At 42.4% G+C, this 24165-nt stretch overlaps 1 protein-coding gene across 1 annotated transcript in view; it reads left to right on the forward strand.

The window, feature by feature from the left end:
- CDPF1 (cysteine rich DPF motif domain containing 1) overlaps window positions 1-23654 on the forward strand; it is a 195828-nt gene extending 172174 nt beyond the window's left edge. The window contains exon 5 of the mRNA XM_078673811.1: window positions 16958-23654. Coding sequence (XP_078529937.1) covers window positions 16958-17110 — 153 coding nt within the window. The 3' untranslated portion in view covers window positions 17111-23654. The remainder of the gene's footprint in view (window positions 1-16957) is intronic.
- Window positions 23655-24165: the final 511 nt, after the last annotated feature.

Below are 24165 nucleotides of genomic sequence, written 5' to 3' on the forward strand. Positions count from 1 at the left end.
ATGTTTGTTAACCGGCAGATCAGTGTTTCTGTCATTCTCCTAGTGCGTTGCTATGCGATGCGTGCACCAAGCACTAACGTACTAAACGCTGTAGCACACGCAGGCAAGCAGCAGAGGGCGCTGTTGGTTCTGTGCTGAAGCGAGGTTGTTTCAACTGCTGGTAACTGGCTGCTCGCCCCCCTGACAGCTCTGCGAGTCACCCGCCTCGAGTTCGTCTTCATGTTGCAACCCCGGAGGATACCCACCTGTAGCGTAACAGCACGACAGGAGAAGAAGTGATATTACCAATAGTATTTATTATAGTTACAAAGGGCCCGCAGAGAGCGGGGATCTATGGCATTCCTACGGGAGTCAGCTGTCATCTGTCAAACTGATGACGGTGACGTCACTTTAATACAAATACGAACATTCCAAGTCACGCGCAGTGACACTACCTATTAGAAATAGAAAACATACTGAGGATACAAACTATTACCCCCTAGAACATTATAACATGTACAACATCTCCCTTTCTCCATCAAAAACAAGAACATTTTATTCCATAACATAATCTTTAAACCTTGTCGGCAAGTTGATAACTCTGCCCCCCCTTGAAGACAACCCTCCAGTGAGATTGATCTCCGTGTCCTCCACACCTGTAACAGAGGATCCATTTACATCTAAATTGTTATCTAGCACAGGGTCATCCTGGGCCAGGACAGTATTCATCCTGCCATCAGAACGATTTCTAGAACAGTCTCTCAAAGCAGGTGAACCCTCTTGGCTGTCATAAGATTGCAACAGTTCAGTGCTACAAGATATGTCTTCCCATTCTAGAACACTGTCATTAAGACTCGTATCTCCTTCTTCCATATTCCTCATTATAATTTTTTCTTGCCCATGTTTGAGTCTTATCACATCGTCTTTACTACGCCATCCTTCTCCTTCTATGAAAACTGCACTACCTGATGCTCTGCCTATTTTCATGGGTTTGCTAAGCTTGGATTCCCCTTTACTTACCAAACCAGGCTTTTTTACTAATACCCAGTCTCCAGGTGCTATGCTCTTGTCCTTAGCACTATTTACCTTATCAGAGTACACCTTGTTTTTCACTTGTTTGTTCACAATGTTTTCCCTCACTTTGAGTTCTTTTTCACACACTTCTCTCGCCTCCACAGCTGTTCCTTTCCACCCATCTATTTTTGGAGTGATGATGGTATTACCTGCTCTTCCTCTCATCAGGAAAAAGGGTGTATATCCAGTAGCTTCTTTTGGTGTGTTGTTATGTGCACTGATTTTCTCCTTAATAAAATCTTTTACATCCATATTATTTGCTATTGCCATTTGGATTCCTTCTTTGAAGAATCTGTTTATTCTCTCTACTTGACCATTGCTCTTTGGACTGTACAGAGGTGTCTTCTCCTGTATAATTCCTCTCTTTTCCAAGAAATCAACCATTGCTCTTGATATCAGTTGTGATCCGTTATCCGACACCATGATCTTAGGCTGTCCCTCTCTTTCAAATGTTTTTTTAAGAAAATTTATGACCACTTCAGTTGTCACCACATTTACAAATTTGTAGCACACCCATTTGGTATAGTAGTCTGTCAAAACTATTAGATACCTGCACCCATCTGGCAAGATGTTGAAAGGTCCAGCAAAGTCTATTGCTATTTTGGCCCAAGGCCCCTCTGGAATTTCTACCATTTGGAGTTCGTTCTTCTCAATTCTCCAATGTTTGTCTGACTTTAAGCATTTCTCGCACTTGTCCACATAACTTCTGATTTCACTGTCCACACCTGGCCACCAATAGTGCATTCTTAATACTTTTCTTGTGGCCGTGGTGCCTGGATGCCCCTTGTGAGCCAATTTGATTATCCTTTGTCTGAGTTCAAAAGGCGGAACAAAAACCTCACCTCTTTTCAAGTAGCCATTCTCTAACGTTAGTTCATTGTTTACCTGCTGGTAAGACCTCAGTTCCACATCAAGGTTTCTTATATGTGGCCATACAGTTTGTACATACTTTTTTACTTTGGTCATGACGTTATCCTTTTCCATACTCTCCTCCCATTCTTTTTCAGTTATAGATCCTTCGCATATAATTGTGGCATCAATATGCGCAACAATACACTCATTGTCATCCTGTTCTTCGCTCTTTTGCTCCTTCAATGGCAACCTGGACAAGCAGTCAGCCCTACAGTTTTTACCTCCTTTGATGTGCTCAATATTGAAATTATATTCTTGTAGTTTTGACATTAGTCTTATTAGCCTAGAGCTTGCGTTTCCGTTGCCTCTACCTTTGCCATCTATCATATAGACCAATGGTTTATGGTCTGTTACTAGTGTGAAACTCTTCCCCCACAGATAGTCCTTTAGTTTGTGCACTGCCCACACACAGGCCAAAGTTTCACGCTCAATTGTGCTGTAGTGGACCTCAGTGTCATTCAGCCTCCTAGAAATGAACGCTATAGTGTTCTCTTCACTTCCATTTTTCTGGCAAAACACAGCGCTGATGCCCTCATTACTCGCATCCACAGTTACCACATTTTCCAAACGTGAATCATAAGGTTTCAATGCAGGAGCATTAGATATTTCCTCTTTGATTAACTTGAACGCTTCAACTTGTTCATCCTTCCAGTTATAGTTCACATTCTTTTTCAACAGTCTCCTAAGTGGCTCCACTTTTTCAGCATATTTTTTAATGAACTTAGCATAATATTCGCTGAGGCCAAGGAATGACTTGAGCGTCTCCTTGTTTTTAGGTTCCGGGGCCTCCCTTATTGCATACACTAAATCATCTTTTGGCGAGATGCCTTCAGTTGTCAAGACATGCCCTAAGTATTCAATCTCCTCAGTCATGAACTTGCACTTGTCCTTTGAGACCGTCATGCCTTTCTTTTCCAAAATGTCTAAAACCATTTCGATCAATTTAATATGCTCTTGTTCAGTTTTGGAGTGCAAAAGAATGTCATCTTGAAAGGCTTCCACACCTTTCAAATTTCCAAACAAGATATCCATGAGTTTCTGGAAAACCCCTGAAGATGATGCTAAGCCAAAGGGAAGTCTAACATACCTGAATGCACCAAAGGGCGTGATGAATGTAGTCAATTTCTTTGATTTTTCTGACAGACATACCTGATGATAAGCGGCTTTTAAATCGATTAATGAAAAGTATTTAGAACCGGATGTTGACTGTAAAATGTCTTGGATTTTTGGTAGGGGATGACAGTTCACAATAATGTTTCTATTAAGTGACCTCAGGTCTACACATAGCCTAATGTCCCCTGTCTTTTTCTTCTTCGAAACAACAATGGCAGAAACCCATTCTGACTCTTCTGCCTCTTCAATTACACCTTCACCCTTCAATTTCTCGAGCACTTCCCTCAATTCAGTTCTTATGGACAAAGGTATTGATCTTACTTTATGTTTACATGGTATGGCGCCCTCCTTTAGTTTGATGTCATGGCTGAACCCCACTACACAACCTATTTCATTTCTAAACACTTCTTTATGTTTATCAAAAACAGATTCTAAGTCTACATCAAAATGTTTTACACTTATGCTGTTCACCCATTCCTCTCTTAATATCACTGGGTCTTTTGCCCCCGGAACCAGTACCACTCCAAGTTGGGCCAGGTCTCTCCATCCAACTAGTATCCTCCCCTTCTCTGCTACATAAATCTTTGTTTCAATGACTCTTCCCTTGAAACTCACAGTGTCCATGAAGTACCCCAGCATATTTATTTCCTTCTCCCCAAATGCTTTAGGGTTTATATCAGATTCCCTTAGTTGTACACCATTCCACTTTTCTTCAAAAAGAGTATCTGATATGGTCGTTATGGGCGCACCTGAATCAGCTGTAAATTTCAGATCAACCTCACCAATTTTTACATCACTTATTGGACCTTTTATCTTTCCTTCCTCCATTTCCACATATAAAACAATATTTGCACACATTTCTTCATCAAAATCACCTAAAGTATTTATACTCATATTATTGCTCAATCTTTTGGTTTTACACAAGGTGGTATAGTGACCATATCTTTTACATTTGAGGCACTTTTTGCCAACTGCAGGACAATTTTTAAAATCAGCTAAGTGTTCATTTGAACCACACCTGAAACAGCACAACTGCTTACCTCCCACCTTCCTTTCACCTACACCTTTTTCACTCGCTTTAACATCAACTCTCCTCTTGTCCTGTAAATAAAATACATTAGTATTATTTGTTGTCGAAGACAATTCTTTAGTGGAAATTAGAGACCTTTCGATACCCCTAGCAATGTCAATGACTTCCTGTAAGGATGGTCTCTTACACGCTAACAATCTCTCCTGTACTTTTTTAGTATAGCAGTAGAAAACTATTTGGTCCCTTATGTATACATCCGTCATTTCCTCGTATTCACATTCTACTGCCAGAACTCTTAGACATGCAACATAGTCTTCTACACTTTCACCTTCTTGTTGTTTCCTTTGGGCAAATTTATGTCTTGCAACCATTATATTATTCTCCTCATCGAATTGTCTTTCCAACCTTTTCAATGCCTCCTGATACTCATTTAGTGGCACAAATGTTCCAGGTGGACTCTCATATTCGGGCAAGCTGTCAAAGATATCCTGACCTGCCTTTCCCAATAGCCCAAACAACAAAGAACATTTCCTTTCAGCGTCAAAAGCCTTCCCATCAATTGACACGATGTAATTTTCAAAAGCCCTCACCCACTTTTTCCACTTCATAGTGGGCTTACCAGGTTCATCTAAAAACCGTGGAGGTGCACATATATTGTTGCATTCAGCCATATTCTGCTTTATTTTTTAAATATATTATTTTCCACACAGGAGACTTGTTGGATATATTTTCGTTTATAGATAATCTCAAGCGTTACAATTCTTGAGTGCTTACTTGCGTTTAGTAGCGCTAACGAGAAATCCTTTTATTCCATCAGAATCACAAGATCACGAGCTCATAAATCATTGCGCTCGTCTTATTTCAGTCAGACCGATTTTCAAAATGGCCGCACGTTGCGCACGCACAGTGACGCGCGTTCCTGTTGACTAATCAACTTTCACTCCCGGCATGCTTCACGCAACACAGCTGAGGTAACGATTGACGCCTCGGCTGTTGCCTTGTCAACGAAGCGCTGTTCACAGAAAACACCACATTAGATTCTTGCGTGCAGAACGGCTTTTTCAGATGTCATTCGCCAGTCAAATCCTCAGACGAACTGCTCATCCTTACAATTAAATTTGAAAACTTTAAAAAGTCTTTCAGTATATTCATGCGCAGCCAATATCCTCAGCGCTAAGATATTCCTTCTGAATTAAAATCATTCATCGCTCGCCGTATCCCGCCATGTACTCACTTTGTTATTTTAAGAATAAAGTGCTCCTTGCACCGACCACAAGTTTCGTCAATCAAGCTTGCGTCTTCAATTAATTTCTGCAGACCCTTGTTCCACAGTCCTCGTCGCCAATTGTAGCGTAACAGCACGACAGGAGAAGAAGTGATGTTACCAATAGTATTTATTATAGTTACAAAGGGCCCGCAGAGAGCGGGGATCTATGGCATTCCTACGGGAGTCAGCTGTCATCTGTCAAACTGATGACGGTGACGTCACTTTAATACAAATACGAACATTCCAAGTCACGCGCAGTGACACTACCTATTAGAAATAGAAAACATACTGAGGATACAAACTATTACCCCCTAGAACATTATAACATGTACAACACCACCAGGATGGGTTTCCCGTTATTAACAACCCGTTCACACGAGAGGAGGCTAGGCGCCACACCCAGGGCAAGAGAACAGTGTTGAACTTCCAAGGTTTTGAAATACTAGGCCGTACTGCAAGACTGCTAAATTTAAAAAGCATTCTCTGGTTTATAAAAAAAGCAGGAAGCACCACTCAACTATTGGCAGATATATGGCTCGTAGTAGCTGACCGGAAGGCTGGCACGGTTTCCTGTGATGTAGCGCGCAGTTTGCCGTCTGAGCTCTGTTCTGTCAGCCTGGCACTGGACTGGGAGGGCAGACCTCGGAGTAGTCACACTGGCGCAGTCTGGCCCGAATCAGAGCCGTTTTTAAGGCATGGGCAAAGTTGTCAATTGCCTTGGGCCCCGGTAAAATGACGGAATGGGGAGGGCCATGAAGGCACATAATATCCATAGCATTAAAAAACATATTCGTTTTTAAATTGACAGCTTACCATCTCCGAGTCCATGAAATATAGCGTATATGCCCAGCCAGTCCTACCTTAACACTCGCTCTGAGACTTACTTGACGTCTCCCTCCTTACTGAACCTCATCTGTCTCTACCTTTCCATTTACCTATTCCTACAGCTGTGTGCATTTCCTGTCCATCTCACCTCTCAAGGCTCCTCTACTCCATCTCTTAAATGACCCCTCGTTTCTCAATACCCCTTTCACTACTCCACCTCCCTCTTACCCTGTCCCACAACATAACCACTCTCCGTATCAATCTCTGTCCATATCTCTCCATTACTACTCCTTCTCTGTTCCTCTCCATGTCTGCACCTCACTGTTCTGTTTGCACCTCACCTTCCAGTATCTCTTCCACCTAGTACACCTCTCTCGCTAACTCACCTCTTTATTGATCTCTATCCCTCGCCTGCTGGCCTCTCTCTTGACTCTCTCGATATCTCGCCGCTCTTTACTTCACCTCTCTCTGTCTCTCGACCTCATCTCTCTCTTCCTCACATTTCCCTCACCACCTTACCTATTTCTTACTAACCTCTCATCAACCTCACCATTCATTTGCTAAATGAACTCTCCAGTGCCTCTCTCTCTACCACGTATCTCTCACTACCTTACAACCTTCCAGCTACAGCTGTCTCTGTACATGTGATTATTCTATCAATTATCTCCTCTCTTCTCTCTCTCTCTAACTTCTATTTCAACTCCCTCCTCTACATCACCGTTCTCTCTACATCTTTCTTTATGCATCTCTCTACCTCATCTGTTGCTACCTCTCTGCAGCTCGCTCTCTCTCTGACTCCACATGAACCTTGTCTCTTTCTCTACCTCAGTTTCTTTTCTACTTCACTTGTTTTTATCTCAAACCTAAGTTTTCATCTTTTGTTCTTTCTTTCTCCCCACCTCTCTCCGTGCCTCACTCTTCTATTTATCTGATGTAACTTTCTTAACCTCTTCTCATGTTGCCCTCTCTCTACCTCACCGCTCTCTCTACCCCTCTTTAACTCACCTCTTTCTTTTTACACAATTTTCTGCCTCACCTTCAGTGTTCCCCATCCCTTCCCCCCTTGAAGCATTTTCTTTTATTTTCAGCTCTATCTCTTTACCTTACTCTAGCACCATACTTACCTTTCTACCACTTCTTCTTTCTACCAATCTGTTTCTTTCTTTCCGTCTAGTCAACCTTTATCTCTTTACCTTACTTCTTTCCCTACCTCACTTCTCGTCATACCCCAACTGTAGCTCTACCTCCTTTCTCTCTGCAGTTCACATTTCTTGCTCTACTTTTCTGTTTAACTCTGTCCTTTCTTAGACCCCTACCATTACACTTACACCGCACAGTCACAGGTCCCCGTCTAGCCAGGGATCTGTAGATATATAAAGAGGAGAGGAGGGACAAGGCAAAGGAGCAAATAAAGGAGAACATGATCAGATTTCACTCAACAGCATTGAGAAAATCATCAGAGCAGTGCTTTAATTTCCCACTGTTACAATAAAAATGCTATTAACGCAGGGGGACTTACTTTTTTGAGATCATGAATATCTATAAATTAAAGCTACAATTTCAACGTCTAATTATAATGCCATACTTGTCTACTAAACATCCATGAAGCCATTGATCTTTCCAACAACGGTAGAACTGAAGGGTTAGATACTGAATTCCACGTAAAATATTGGTCTTGCAAGACAAAAATAATCTAGATCCATGCTCAAATAATTGCTTTATCAGTGTCTGTTTAAGCTTTCAGCTGGAAGCATCTGTTTGGCTGACACAGGACAGTTTTTGGATGTTTTCGCGTACTTCTGTTTCTGAAAGTGTAACAATATTGTTTGGCATCACAAAGCCTTGAATTAGATGAACATTGGCAATACGATCAAAGATGTTCTGAAGAGGTTCCTCAGAATACGGCGTGCCAATGACCCCAAAATCCTTAAGGCAGCACTTGGCCAAATAATCAAATACTCAACATATTTAGCTTCATAAAACTCACAGTTTATGTCCTTCTTGCGTCCTCAACATACAGGCAGCATATTTTACGAATCATGTGCTAATGTGAATGAATAAATGTGAAACTAAAAGTGCATATGTGCATCATACTATTGCTATCCCCCTATTTTAAAGCTGAACCAAGTTTTGAATGTTTTTTTTAAATTTTGCCACATTTGTGAAAGTAACAATGTAAACATGTTTTTAATAGAGTAAGAAAACGTCAGCTAATAGGAGCCTAGTAGGAGGGAAACCAATGGAATATAAAGCACTAAGAGCATTCACAGTCGAAAAATGTGCTGCAAGAATATACTGACAATTCTTTTTTTTTTTTTATACCGTCAGAAGACACAATGTAGCACACTTTACAAACTAGGTGAAGTGCGAAGTGTGCCACTTCGTAAACTGTAAGTATATTAAATGCAATGTATGTTCATTTAAGGTCCTAGTTTGTAGGCCAAAGTGTATTCTGGAAATCAAATAAGCGGTAATCGCTCAAAAAACACAAAGCTATTGCAGTTATCAGAAACCACACTGGTGTACATTCAGGGGCAGAACTTGATTTTGGCATCTATCTGCCGACAGCAAAACATACTCTGCGTGTTTATTATGGCTGCCCTTTGCCCAGTTTTCAGCCCAAGTACTCCGATAAGCGCCCATCACCTACTGGTGGTAAGTGCTCAATCAATGACCAAGGAATTGTGCATTCAATGTAGCAGCTATGCAGTGAGATAAAGCAGAGTAAAGATGCTCATAAGATATTGAAGTGCCAAACCTGTGTTCAACAAGGTGATGGGACCAGATTTTGAAAACCAAATCCCAGGACTTACCATAAACATATAAACCAGACTATAATTTTGCATTGACTAGGGACACTGGAAAAAAAAAACTTGACATTACTCACCAACACACCAAGCGCAGGCAATGTGGCATTAGAGTAGTTAAATACAACCTTTCCACTTAGTATCATGTATGTAACTTAAATTGCTTACTGATAAGGGCTGCTTACTGGAACATAAGAAAACTTGCATCCCTCTATGTTTGGTCACTCCTTTCTGAAAATTGGGACACGTACTCAATTTGTTGAAACTTGCTAGGACAAATGGTTAAAAAAATGCATAGTTCTGATAACTCTGATGTCTGATATGTCTGGTCACCCTACAAGTGCTACAAGTTATTTCTTTAGGTTTTGAAGCCTGCTAGTAATAGTGCATGCCCCATCCAAAGAGTTGTATTTAAATGCCCTGCACATCATTTACCTGTCTCTTTGCTGCCCCCAATTCCATTCAAAGGACCCCCCTGAGAAACTCAGCAGATGAACTAACGCCACCAGCTCTTGCAAAGGAACCCATCTGGGTCAATGCAGAACTTCGCAAGTCTATCAGGAGCTCTCATTAACCCCTTCGCTGCTTCTGTCGGCCAACGGCCGTCGCAAACACTACCTCAGTAGTGCTGCGCACGTCCGTTGACCGACGTGGCCACGCCCACTTAATGTAGCACCCCGCAGCGGAATTGCCGCTGTGGTTAAGGCGTTAACAATGCGTTCCTGCAGCAATAGGTGAAAACCTCAACCCCGTCAAGAGAAATCCAATGCCGCAAAACGATTACCAAGAAACCAATACTCAATAATTCTATTGGGGGAAACTGGCAGCCCCGCCTGAAGGGGAGGAGACAACCAATTGAGGGTCTTCCATTCAGATTGGGAGGGATGGAGGCTCTGTGTGCTATCTCTTATGAGCCATATTGTTTTCTATCAGTGAGCTTACCGGCCATCCATTGCTTACAATTGGTTGGCTTCAATATTACTTATTTGCTTGCTTCTTATTGGTCAGCTGCAGAAGGCTTTCTTCCTCTATGTGTGTTTGTCTCTCCCTGGAGCATGGACTAATTATTTGTGCCCTTCCAATGCTCATGCTTTTAGGCCTCTATTTTTAGGTCTCGCATGCGCTGCATAGGAGACCTGTAGCTGCCATACTGCTCTTTTTCCAAGCACATATTCGTGCTTGTGGCGGCATACAGCTTGTCAGAGTACGCAGCGGTGCGCCACAAGCACGAGTGTGTGCTTTGAAAGAGCAAACAGCTGCTGCTTAGCGCGCGTGCACTCCCCCAACCCCTCCCACTTGTTTTTTTGTGGTTGTTTACGCTCTCCTGTTGGTGCTTTATGGGATGTTGACATTTACAGGTCATTTACTGCTTTTGATCTGCGTTCAAGTATCCGAAGCACCACAATAATTAATGCGCTTGTGCACAAGATCTGGAATCACTCTGAGTATGGCTTTCCCGACGGGTTCAAGTATTTATGTCACAGACGATGCATCACCCTCTTTCGAGCGGCGCTGAAGCAAAACGTGCAGTTCTCGCTCTGTGGGGCGTGGGAGGAGTCTTGTTTTTTATTGTTTCCCTCCTTGTCGGTCCCTTCTCATCATTGTTTTCTCATGTTTGCCTTAGTTGTGTGCCTGTGACGGGGTGGGACGGACAGACGAGACACCTGAGGGACGGCGGGACTGGTGGTCCGCCATCCCCCTTTCACACACCTCTATCCCCTCTACGCAGCAATCTCCTCCATTAGGGGCTGACGACTGGATCCAGGAAAAAGGGCAACTTTGGGGTCAGGAGGACGGCGGAGACGACGGGATAGTACACAGCTCCTTTAACCTGGCCCCACCTCCTCCATCTGACGTCATCGTGCAGGTCCCGTCAAGAGTGAGCGGATCCAGGAAGTCATCGAACGGCGTTTCCCTGGAGGTGGACGGTGAGGAGAGAGCGGAAAGGAGAACAGAGAGACAGGAGGAAGAAGACGAGGTGGACGAGAGAGACGTAGATCGGAGGAGCATCGGCGACAAGCCAGGAGGCCAACGTCTCTACGAGCCGCCCCGCCACGTTCCCACGGGAGGAGCGTGGCTCGAGCAGGCCCCTGGGGAAAGTAGCGGGTTGGGTGGGGAGACGCCAACCCCCTCCTGTATAAAAAAAAAAAACGCTGCATGTGTACAGCAGTTCATGTACATATTTGTAAATATTGTAAAGAACCTCCTCACAAACACGAGCACCGGTCCTCCTCTGACCCCCTCCCTCACTAGAAACCCCGGAGCACCTGAGCACTCGGTTTCCCTCACTCCCGGTCCCTGATCTAAAGCAATAGGACGGTTGTCCTAAATCCTTGGTTTCTTTTTCTGTTTCTTTTGTGGCAACAACACCGGAACCTCCCGAGACGATCACCTTGCTGTTGAAGACCCCCACAAGAGTCTGGAGCCCCCACATCAGAGCAGGACAGACCCAGCAGCGTTCGCCCGGGAAAGACTTTCGAGCAGAAAGAGACGAGTGTTTTTAAAAATAAAGCCCTCCCTTACGCATACCACAACTGCTTCTGCGTTGGTTCATTCTGCCCGCCCCACCCCGCAACAGTGCCCTACTGCCTAAACTCCCTTCCCACATTGCTCGTGTTTAGATCGAGCCTGCAGGCAGCCTATGTGCATTGTTGCTTCCCGGTGACCTGTTGTGTCTTAAAAAAACACTCAAAAAGGTCCTTTCTTCTTTGTGTTGTCCCTTTGATAGAGAACCTAGACCAAGTACTGAATTCATACATTTATTTATGTGTCCTTCGGCTGGTCGCAATTGGTATGAGGTACTTGTTTTTTCTCCATCCCACCGCCCCATTGCTTGTTTTTGGCGCTACGGAGTCGCGTGAGAACTCAGAACATGTCAGTTCAACCGATGACCTTATCGGTATTGAAATGTGTTGTTAGGAGGAACGGAGCGTGTAGCACATTTAAAAGGGAGAACAGCTTTCTGAAGTACTGCAGAAAATCTTTGAGATCTTCTTTTACAGATTCCGGCAATTAATGAAATAAACACCAATTACAACAGAGCGTATTGCTCTCTTCTTTCAAGTTATATTGGTCATTTTAAGTGCATCTAGGCTTCGCCTTTCTTCTACTTCTGTGGACCGAAGGCGCTTGACTTTTTTGTATTAGCCCCCCTTTCTGCATGCATCTCGGATTTGTCATCGATCGACTGCACTTCTGGGGATCTGATGTATTTTGTCAGAGTGGTGTTAACAACGTTTGGCAGGCAAAGCACAGAAGAAGGCGGCGTATCTCTTTACATCGTTCACTAGGAATATGGCAGCTAATGAAGATACTGGTTTGGAATCTAGGCAGGGACCAGAACGATGATGAGAGCCTTGTCTTTTGATTTGTGACCTCCTAAATGGGTTTCGCAGAATCTCTCTTTAGACAATATATGGAGATGGGTGGCTTTGTATGGACAGCTATTGACTGAGTGTAAGTTGGCACTCGTGCGGTCCTCTTGGGCTCAAATTCTGGTCCAAAAATATGGAGCATCTATCATAAGCTTGTAAATTCAGGGAAGAAACTGGACTTTAAAACTGACACTGTTCGAAAATGTACATCTTAGATCTATGCCATCTCCTCAAACTATTTCTTCTGTAGCTTTTAGCATAATTTTGTTGGGCCTCACTTTTGAGGGATGGCATTCTGCAGGCACTGCCATTATTGGCTTGCGGATGGAGTACAATATTGGGGTGTACCTTGGCCTTGATAAGGGCCTCTATTGGTCCTTCAGGTGCTATAGAACTCTGCAGCTCCCATTGTGGTGGCTGCTCACAAAGGATTTCAGGGAACTCCTTTTCTACACATACTCCTCTGATTTGGTATCTTAGCTTACAATTGGTTTAATGTATGGTTGATTGCTCACAAGGTGTTTGAAGACCAGTCTTACAAGTTATACCACCAGGTTTACCTTGCACTCCTCTATGACCAGGATTTACATTTTGGTGTTGCATTTTGAGTGACCAAAGATGGGATGGTGAGCCTTTTGATTGCTAAACGATTTTTATTGTGTTTTATCAAATGTAGCAATTGTTGCAGGATACGACATTAATAAATTATCTATGGAAGATGATCGGTAGTGATTGTAGCAGGGTGAGACAATAATGAATTATTAACTGTAGACTATACCATTGTAGCAGGATGAGACATTAACAAATTACAGGAGTGAATTGCACTGACACACTGAAGGATGAGGGGGGCCAAATGAATAAAGGGTTAGGTTAAAAAACTTGGAAAATAGTTGTGGCTATTTTCCTTTGAAGTCTTCATCCTCCGCTTTGTTTCGACTAGTCATTTTTGCTTCTCAATGCGGTTGTAAATGTGGTTCCTTTTCTGATCTGGAAAACTTATAAGTGGCCCCACCCGCTCTCTACTCCCAAACCTGGACCCGTAGGCGACAAAAACTAAACACCCATCCCAACCACACCCGAAAACACCTCTCCAAAGCACACCGGCCAGGAAAGCGGACCTGTACCTCCCCAACCCCCCCCCCCTTGAAGCCCTGACTCCAGAGTCCAGTGCTGTGTGTGTCTCATCATCCAGAGCCCCCCACCCCCTCAGCCAGTCCTCCCTCCAGAAACTTGGAATGCTTTCGGGCTTCTCCGGGGCTCTCCTCCTCATCCTGGACCCCGCAACTCCAGCCCAGGTAGGTTGAATGAGTACCTGACAAAGGGCCGGCATTTCGAGGCAAGTGACATCTGATCGCCAAGAGGAAAAGTGTCTTTAATAAAAAACAACCCGTGGAATTCCAGCCTGTGAAAATCCAATTCCGCTGCGCGTGCCGCCGACAAGAGATGATCAGTAGCACGAGCGTTTATGGCTTGAAGATGAAGTGGACGCCGGAGCATGCCCCGTGGCTAGAGCAGCACTTTGACATTACGTCGACCACCCGTTCCCCAGTCCATAAAGTTGAAGCTTACCGTGGCCACCTGCAGCGCACCTATCAATATGCATGGGCCAACGATGACATTTCTGCCCTCACTGCATCTAACCTGCTGAATAATTTACAGCCACTGGTAATTACACTGGGTCAATATCCAGTCCGTTATTTTGTCCACCATGCTACCTCACACTGCAACCAGCCATATGCAAATCAGCCTTGGCTCTGCTCCAATAGGATCAGTCTAGTACACATTGCCAAGCCAGATCCTTTCTGACAGGAACACAACAACCCCCAGACTGATTTTGGACAAAATTAGGCTCCCCAGCTTTTCAAGACTATGCTAATTGCAATTTTGCCTCAAAATCCTGGAATTCCCACAATGCCTGCAATGTTAATTAAACCTGCTGCAAAAACAGAAGAAACAGTCACTGGTGTGGTATTCTTTTAATTGCTTTTCTTTATTATTTTGTGAAAATGCTGCCTGGCAAAAGAGCAAGAAAAGAAAAACCCCATAGGGAGATTAATTCTTCTTTATTAGCCTGGAGCATTACTTCTGGACTGCTCCATTCCATTTGGCCTTTCACCTACCCCCAGGACGTCCAGGCGGACAGAAATTATCACAGCAGGTAAGTTCACTGGGCTGACGGGGATGACTTGGCCAAACATGCCCAGTCATTCACCCCGGGCCCTACATTGTGAAAATTATGAAAGAGGGCAGTGAGACCTTTAAGTTAGTACTTCCTTTTTTCGTTTAGTTAATCATATCTCGGCAACTGTATTTGATATCCTGCACATATACAATGCAAACAACCACCAGTTGTTTGTTATTAGGTGAAAGGTAGATCACGTGGTATAACGACCAAAGTTACCCTTTGAACTGGGGAACAAGGTTCAAGTACCAACGTCTTCTCAACGTCCTATGATAAGCGGCAAATCACTTAATTTCCCTCTCCCTAAAGAAAACATTTTAATCTGCCCTTGTACAATGTAATGTGGTGCTCGTGTAAAGTGCTGCAATCCCCTTGGGGCAAACCTGAGCTGTATAAAACTTTAAAAAGAATTTAAAGAGAGTATTTCTGACAAAAGTAAGTGTGTGTGGTGTTTTGTGCTCTGAAGGCTTCAAAATCATATAATTCCCTAATAGTTAACCCTTCATTTAGATTGCTTCAATACGTGCGTTTTTTTAATGTTTGCACTTTTGGGTGTTCCAATTGCCATACATTTGCTGTTAAATATTTACTGAAATGTGACCAAACTACATTATATCACTGAAAAACACAGAGTTTGCCATGTACAAAAAGTTAATGTAACTACTCTGTGGTTTAATCTGTAAATCTATTGTCAAGACATCCCTCCTGTTTAGTCCTTATTTATGGGCTATGTAGCCTGAATTGGATAATACCCAGTCACCTACACTAACCCTCTTCTACACCTATACTACCCCACTTCTACACATCTTCTACAAATCTTCTAAAAATCTACTCCTTTACTACCCCTCTACCACTCAAACACTCTACTATCGCTCTACCCCTCTTCTACCCCTCATCTACCCTTCTAACCCTATACACCTGTAATACACCTCTTTACTACCCTTCTAACCCTCTAATACCCCTCTACTAACCTTATAGCCCTCTACTATCCCTCTTCTACCCCTCTACTAACGCTATAACCCTCTACCCTTATACCCTCTTCTACCACAACCATATAATTACAGCTAGCATTGTCTACCCTTCTACCCATATAAACAGATACCCCCTCTATCATCCCCCTAATAACACTCTGGTACCCCTCTAACCTTTTACACTACTAAGCCTTTAATACCCCTCTTCTTCCCCTCTAACACTCTACTACAACTCTACCTTTGTACTACCCCTCTAACACTATAACCATATACTCTTTAACACCTTCGCTGCGGCGGCAATTCCGCCGCAGCGCTAGGGGGGGGAGGCGGGGCCGCGCGGCGCTCCCATGCTCGTGACGGAACCGCTCTGTCACGAGCCTCGGGTGCGCTGTGCTTGTGACGGAGCGGTTCCGTCACGGCCCCGCCTGCTCAATAGAACACGCCGCGCAGGCGCGAAATCAGTGCAGCACAGGTGCGCCGAGCGGGCCGTGATGGAACCGCTCCGTCACCAGCACAGCGCGACCGAGGCTGGTGACGGAGCGGTTCCGTCACCAGCATGGAAGGGGTTAATAATATTGGGTTTGTTTACTTTAGTACACCCCTAGGGATCAATATAGATTATGGTAATTTACTATATGCCATTAAGTGTGATTTATATGTTTTAACCTCTAGCCTCATAAACCGACTAGTAGAGTATGTTTAAAATAAATACATATTTTTTGTACAAAAAATTATACAAGTCTCTTTTTAATTGGTAACTCCTATTCAAATTGTAATACATTACATTGCTTTGCAAATTAAACAGAAGGCAGATCTCCATTGCTACCACTACGGCACCTTTTAATAAAGGTTGTATAGAACCTATCACCTACATTCAACTACCCCTCTACTACCACTCTTCAAAACCTACACTAACCCTAGTCTACACCTATACTATCCCACTTCTACACATCTTCTACAAATCTACTCCTTTACTACCCCTCTACCACTCTTCTACCCCTCCTCAAACACTCTACTATCGCTCTACCCATCTTATACCCCTCTTCTAACCCTATACCCATCTATTACCGATCTACCTCTTTACTACCCTTTTAGCCCTCAAATACCCCTTAACCCCTCTACTAACCCTATAGCCCTCTACTATCCCTCTTCTGCCCCTCTAATAACGCTGTAACCTTCTACCCTTTTCTAACCTAGACTACCCCTCTACCACAACCATATAATTACATAACACATATTAATAAAACAATAAATGCCATACATTACACATAATACAACTTACTACAAAAGAAATTCTTATGAAAAATCACTTACATTCCAAAAAGCGAGACCTATCGGCTATGCCAATGCTTGTTTCTCTTAGTATGACATTGCATCACAATGTACTTTCACATTTGATTTCTAATTATAACTTTTTTTTCAGGAATGCAGCATGTTCTATTCAAAAAGGTTCTGCCTCCCGTGCATTATTAAAAACAGAGACCAGTTTCCTCAGGAGATTCATAAGGATTTGGATAGAAGAAAAACGCAGACCAAATCATCCGATCTATGTAAAGGAACATCTTCAAGATCTTAAAACAAATAAAATGTGGTACCTTACCTTTAAGACTCGCCTGGGTTGATTCTAAGGCACATCAAGTTAACATTTTCAGTGAGTAAACATGGCGAAATTAATATTTTCGCGCCCCTAAATGCCCTAAGCCAAATAATCAACACGTGGATGTTTTACAGGAATGTTATCCGTGCTATACAAATTAATCAAATTCAATTTCATCAAATCGCTCGGAGCAAAAACTGCAAACCTAATGAAGGTTTTCTAGACTATCAATGTATATACCTCTGGAATATTAAACACCAAATGTGCACCGCTGTTATTCTTTTATAGGTGTAAGATTTTATCAATAAAAGCATATAAGAATGATGACTTGGTTAACACAACTGTATGTCTAAGCTTTTTGTAGATCTTAAGGTTCTACATACATCGGTTTTTATAAGAAAAGGATCTTAATATCTTTCAGTTATTTGGCAAAGGAATTAGCAGATTCCTTGGGAATATAAATATCTAATAAACAATGCCTTATTACCTTTATGCATGTATTTTAATGTAGTTGTTTTCTTGTGGCCTATGAATAATCGGAAACATTTTAGATTTGATCATTTCTAGAGATAATCCTTTACTACATGATCTGCCTGTCGAAATTGACTGATAAAACCGTTTAAATGAAGTTCTCTGGAGAGTCTGAAGGAGTTGAAAAGTCACCTGTTCTCATGGGGACTAACAACTTCTTTCTCCTCTTTATGAGAGGAAAAGGCTGAACCACAATAAAAAGGAATTTCAGGCTTGAATTCCTAACTCTCTGTAGTTTACTTGAAACCCACTCAAGTGGTAATGCCCACTTTACAAAAACATTAAATTAAATAGTCGTTATTAAAACAAATATTTTATTCACGTTTTCTTTTACTTTGATTAATAAGCCTGAGCAGAGTCGAGCATAGCAATAGTATAAAACAATTGTTTACAGTACTGTTGACCACAATAGTTACACTTCTTTGAAGAAGTACCTATACAAGACACATGAAATGATAACTTTGTGCGTTTCAGTATTTTGTTAAATTATTGCTCCAGCACAGGATTACTATTATGGAGATAGTTAAGTCAGGTAGCCAAAGACCCTCTTAACACCCTTAAATGTATTACCATTCATCGTCCGTACTATCCCTCTATAGTAGAAGGTGATGGGTGCAGGGAAATAACAGTTCTCATCCAGGGGATACTTATCAATAGTCATAATCTATGAATAATCCCTGCCCATGTGCGGCGGGATCCCGGAGCATATAGAAAATACATATATATATATATATATATATGCCAATCCTAAGGAGTAGGAAGACAGGGAAACCAGTGTAAAACGAAATAAAAAAGCACACCTAGCCAGGCAAGGCTACATCAATCAGAATAAAGATCTCAACCAAGCTCTAAGAATTATGGCAGACAAATCAAGAAATCGCCAGATGAGGGCGAGCGAATTATTAAATGATGATAATCCCCCCGCAGAAGGTATACATCAAAGAGGCAATATGGTGGAAAAAGAAAAGGACAGGACAGTTAAAACCATAGTGCGAGAACTGCAACAACAGAAAATATTAGAAGTAAACAAATGGTGGGAGAAAACTACTTTGGAAAAGTACATTGAGTACAAGAGAATCCCAAGGGGACTGCGAATATTAATCATGCCCACGCTAAATGATTTGGATGCAGATCTAATAATACTGTGGCAAACTGACAACAATGAATGCTCTTTTAAATTAATGAGAACTCTCATTATTCATGCGGAAAGGAAATTAGAGAAAATAACAGCGATCATCGAAGCTTTAGAACTAGAACTCGCAGATATCCCTTCATCGGAGGAGAACAAGGAGACCATTGAAAACATGGAAAAGAAGGTAGCAAAACATGAACTGGAGGTAGAGAAACGTAAGGCCAACAAATTCACCAGGGATAGGTTGGACTATACGAATGGTCGAATATATACATTCGCCCGGAAATACGACACCTTGAGGAGTCACGTAGCAATGGATATGAAGAATGGACCGGGGCACACAGAGGTGGTGGACAGCTCAGAAATAAGCTCAAACGATGAAGAAATCAATACAACACCCCTGGATTTTCGTGGGGAGATGCAGCTGGCCCAAATGATCACGCGGCAAAGGGGAAGAGGAAGAACCAACACGTGGGGAAGGGAACAGCAATCACTCCAAAAGAAACCCCTACCAAAGCCACAACAAGAAGGGGCGGTAAGAGGAGCCAAAGCAAAAAGGGACAGAGGAAAGCAAAAGTAGCTGCACAAAAACACACAGTATCAGACAACATAGTGATTAACCTCTCAAGCAAAGAACTGTCTGATACGCAATTGAAACTTTTAAATAGGGGACTTTCCTACTGCCCAAATAAAAACATGGATGTTTCAAACACACGCATTGACTTATATAAATTCTGCAAAAAGGTGAAATTGAAAAAATTCTTTGCAGAAAAGCCCCAGAAAAAATCGGACCGCGTGGAACCAAAGATAACTACATCGTCCATTAGACACAAGGATTTACCAGCGATTGTCACACTAGCAACAATAAAGGACACAGTCTCCTTGAGTCAAAAGGACCATACAAGTACAATCCAACAGGACATTGAATTCTGCCAAAAATCAGGAACCCCCACTAATGTAGGAGGTGAGAGTGGTTTAAAGAGGAAGTCAAGATTTTGCCCACAGCTCCCCCCAGGAAACAAAGTGGACCTTTTTCATGAGGTCATGACAGAAGAGATAACAAAGATTGCAGGAAAATCTTTCAACCACAAGCACAAAAGGGACAACACTCAGAACCTAACAGTAGAAGAATACAGAGCAATGTCTGAACTGAGGAATGACCCCACCCTAATAATAAAAGCATCAGATAAAGGGGGAAATCTGGTTGTGCAAGACATGACAGACTACATAGATGAAGCATATAGGCAATTGGACAAAGAGGAACACTACGAACGACTAGAGGTGAATCCACTTGAGAACTGGATGAATGAATATCACGCTCTGTTGTTAGTTTGGAAGGAGAGAGGCCTTATAGACTTCAATGAATATCTATATCTAAAAACGGACAACCCCATTACTGCTACGATGTACTTTCTACCGAAAGTACATAAGTACCTCAGCAAACCACCAGGAAGACCAATTGTCAGCTCGATAGGATCATTGTTGGCAACAATGTCAAGATTTATAGACATCTTTTTAATGACCTATGTAACTGCCCTACCTTCCTACCTGAGGGATACGATGGACTTCTTGAACAAAATCTAAATGATTGAATGGAAAACTAACTATCAAATGGCGACCATTGATGTTGCCTCTTTGTACACCTCAATACGCCATGAAGATGGTGTTGAAGCGGTCAGAAAAACTTTGGAAATGAGGTCCATAAGTTATTTAGAACACTCTGTAATGCTTTTGGATATGTTAAAATATTGCCTGACGCATAACGCATTTCTGTTTTTAGGACAACTGTATCTCCAAAAACAGGGGACCGCAATGGGAACATCATTTGCGCCCACATATGTGAACCTCCTGATGGGAGCATGGGAAATGGCAGTAGTGAATAAAGAAAAGGAGCATGGATCAAAAATCAGACTCTGGTGTCGTTTCATTGACGACTTGTTCATCATTTGGGATGGAGACAAGGAAACATTACAAACATTTATTGACTCATTGGAGGAAAATGAATATAATCTCCATTTCACTTCCACAATTAGCTCAACCAACCTCATCTTCTTGGATGTTGAAATATATGTGAGCGATAACAAGCTGTGCTCCAAAATTCACAGAAAAACAACTTTATGTAACAGCATACTCCATGCTAATAGCGGACACCCGGCTAACCTAAAATGGAGCATCCCGTATGGACAAATGCTACGGGCAAAGAGAAATTGCTCAAAAAAAGTAAAGTCCACATTTGTAAAGCGCACAATCTCCCGTAAGGGTCTCTAGGCGCTGGGGGCCGTCGGGAAGATTAAGCGAGCTATTGCCCAGAGTCACATGGTGCTGGGCTAACCTGCCGCCGGAGCCGGGGATCGAACCGTGGTCCCCAGATTCCAGCGTCAGTCGCCCTGGCCGCGGCGCCACACCTCTCCCACAAAGAGAACGACATGAGAGAGGAGATTGAGAGGATGGCACAACGCTTCCGGGAAAGCGGCTATCCCGAAGAAGTCGAAACCACCGCAATGGAGCGCACACCGCTAGCCCCTCCTCCGGATCACCCCTCGGGACTCTGGCACTTGTAGTTCAATAGTGGATCACCCAGGTGGGTGCAAGTCGGTACTTGTTGGACTGATGAATCTCTAGACCCGATACATGTCCCGGGTTTTTGGGTATCGCCCGAGACATGGCTCGGGTTTCGGGATAACTTCCCTCATCAGTAGAGAAATGGTTAGGGGTGGAGGAGAAGGCCGCCAAACAACCGTCAATGGCCTCGATGCCCGAACCGGCACGCAGGGCAGCATCCAGGAGCCCGTCGGCTCAAAGCTCAAGGGAGCGGTGGTTTCTATCCCGAAGAAGTCATCATCACCGCAAAAAACAGGGTGGCTCAAAAGAATAGGAATGATCTTCTGATTCCTGGTGGCAGCAGGAAGGATTGTGGCAGTGACGAGCACACCAGAGATGACGAAGAGACACGATTAATTATAGATTTCAACAACCAAAGTAGGGACATGAAAAAAGCTCTACGGAAGAACTGGAATATACTACTCCTGGATAATACCATAAAGCAACAACTGACTCAACATCCAAGCATTACATACAGGAAAACTGCCTCATTACGAGACATTTTGACCCAAAGCCATCTGACACTGAAGGAACATCTCCCAAAAAAATCGACATGGTTGACACCCCAGGCTTTTGGAAGTGTGCCAAATGCAAGGCCTGTGAACATGGCATAAATGCAAAAGAGTACAAATTACGGAATGGCAAAATTGAGAAAATAAGAGATCACATAACTTGTGAATCAAAATGTGTGATCTATAGGCTACAATGCCCATGTAGGAAATTTTACATAGGGAGCACAATCAACAAATTAAAATTAAGAATCCTACAACATCTAAGGGCGATCAAGAACAGAGACCCAAGCTACCCTATGGCCACACACTTTGCCAAATTTCATAACAGCAATCCAGACTTATTAAGATACTCGGGGATCAAACTGAGTAAACCATCAGAGAGGGGTGGTGATCACACTTTACAGTTGCGAAAACTGGAGTCCAGGATGATTCTTGGCATGGGAACTGAACACCCGGATGGACATAATCTGGATGCTGAACTATTTGTACATCTTCTATGAACTATTGGTACATCCTCTATGAAATTTCAATCAATGGGGAAACATAAGAACTAATTGAGAGTGACTATCTGGATCCATTCATGTAAATAATTGTAAATAGGCGTTAAACTTGAGAGGTCAAGGGAAGTGGTAAAGGGACATGCAACACACATAGGCAAATATCGTGAGATGAGTAAACATCTGAAATGAAGGAGCATGATTATCCTTAGTTTGCATATATAAATAGGTGTAAAAACATTACTAGGATTTACCATTGTGATAAATGAGTTCAGGACATCCAGGGATCACAGAATATTATATGTACTTCACTATAACGTAATAATTCAGACCCTGCTAATAACAATAATTATCCGAACTGACACATTTATAAGTTAAAGTTATTGCTTAGAATCCGAGGTGTATATAATTTGGAGGTCATGATTTGACTTTGGGAACTGTGAAAAAGTGTATATATAAATTGCACCATTTTTGCTTACTAAATGAAAAATAATCATGTTTGATGGAGAGAATTTTGAAAAAGATGTATCAACACATCCAGGTATATTACTAAGAAGAATGGATCTATGTTTAATCCTCATAATCATAAAAACAATACATGATGAAAATATAAATGAAAACTATATGAAAAATTTGGTTAAAAATTTGGTTAAAATTTTCAACATGGTTAAGAACATTGTTGAGTTCCACTAAGGAGATATGAGGAACATTGGGTCTGTTTTGATATTGCATGCCATGTGTGTAGGTATGTAGATATATGTATATATCTGTACATAAGCCCAGACTTTTTGTTTCTAAAATGTGTACTTCACAGTAATTTTGAGTCTTTACATAAGCCCAGACATAATGTGTACTTCACAGGAATGTAGAGTAAAAATGGTGCTCAAAATATGCCATATGTAACGAGCAAGGTTGTTGGTCTAGATTTTCAATAGACATGGAAAAGGGTACTTTCACTTTGCCATATAAGATAAGGTCTAGATCCTTGGGACTCTATGGTCCATTGGAAGGCTAGAGTAGCCAAAACACGTAGGCCGTCCGTTTTTTGATGAGCTGCATCCTGCACATGGTGTGTAAATAAAGAATAAGTTTGAAAAACTTACTGCTGCTGTGCTGTGACTTCTGCCGACGAGTGGGGGGGAAAGGATAATCCCGAAATATATATATATAATGTGATCAAGGTCCCACGAGGATCGAAACACGCAATGGCGGCGGTACTAGTCAAACAAAAAAGAAAAATAGCACTGCAATTTGGGTTCGCCTCGTCTTTTCCTAAGGATTGTGGAGCTGTGAGACGAGTATACTGGATATATATGCACCAAACCCCTCTAATTACGAAAGGTAGAGGCCACACGGGATTTCTTCGGAAGTGTTTATTTAAACACAGCAAATGGCATGATGCATTTTGGCTGCCTTCAGCCTTCTTTGGATGCCGCTGTAAATCAAAGTGTTGCCCCACCTGCGTCCTTACATAGTCCTGCACCCTCCCATTGGTGGGAGCTTCTGGCAATCCCCCATCACCTGACCAACAATCAGCGGGAGTGCTGTAAATACTGTGTGTGTGTGTGTGTGTATATATATATATATATATATATATATATATATATATATATATGTGTGTGTGTGTGAAAACATATACAGGCAGCCTAGAATGTTTCCAACATGGCAAAAATGCCAAAATTACATAGGTTCAGTGCAATCTATGTTTTGGCTTAGAAAAATCATGTCTGCAGTATGAGTCCGCATCGGATTACCGGTGTA

The sequence above is a fragment of the Lissotriton helveticus genome, chromosome 1_1 (genome assembly GCF_964261635.1).
Source record: "Lissotriton helveticus chromosome 1_1, aLisHel1.1, whole genome shotgun sequence".
NCBI classification, from domain to species: Eukaryota; Metazoa; Chordata; class Amphibia; order Caudata; family Salamandridae; genus Lissotriton; species Lissotriton helveticus.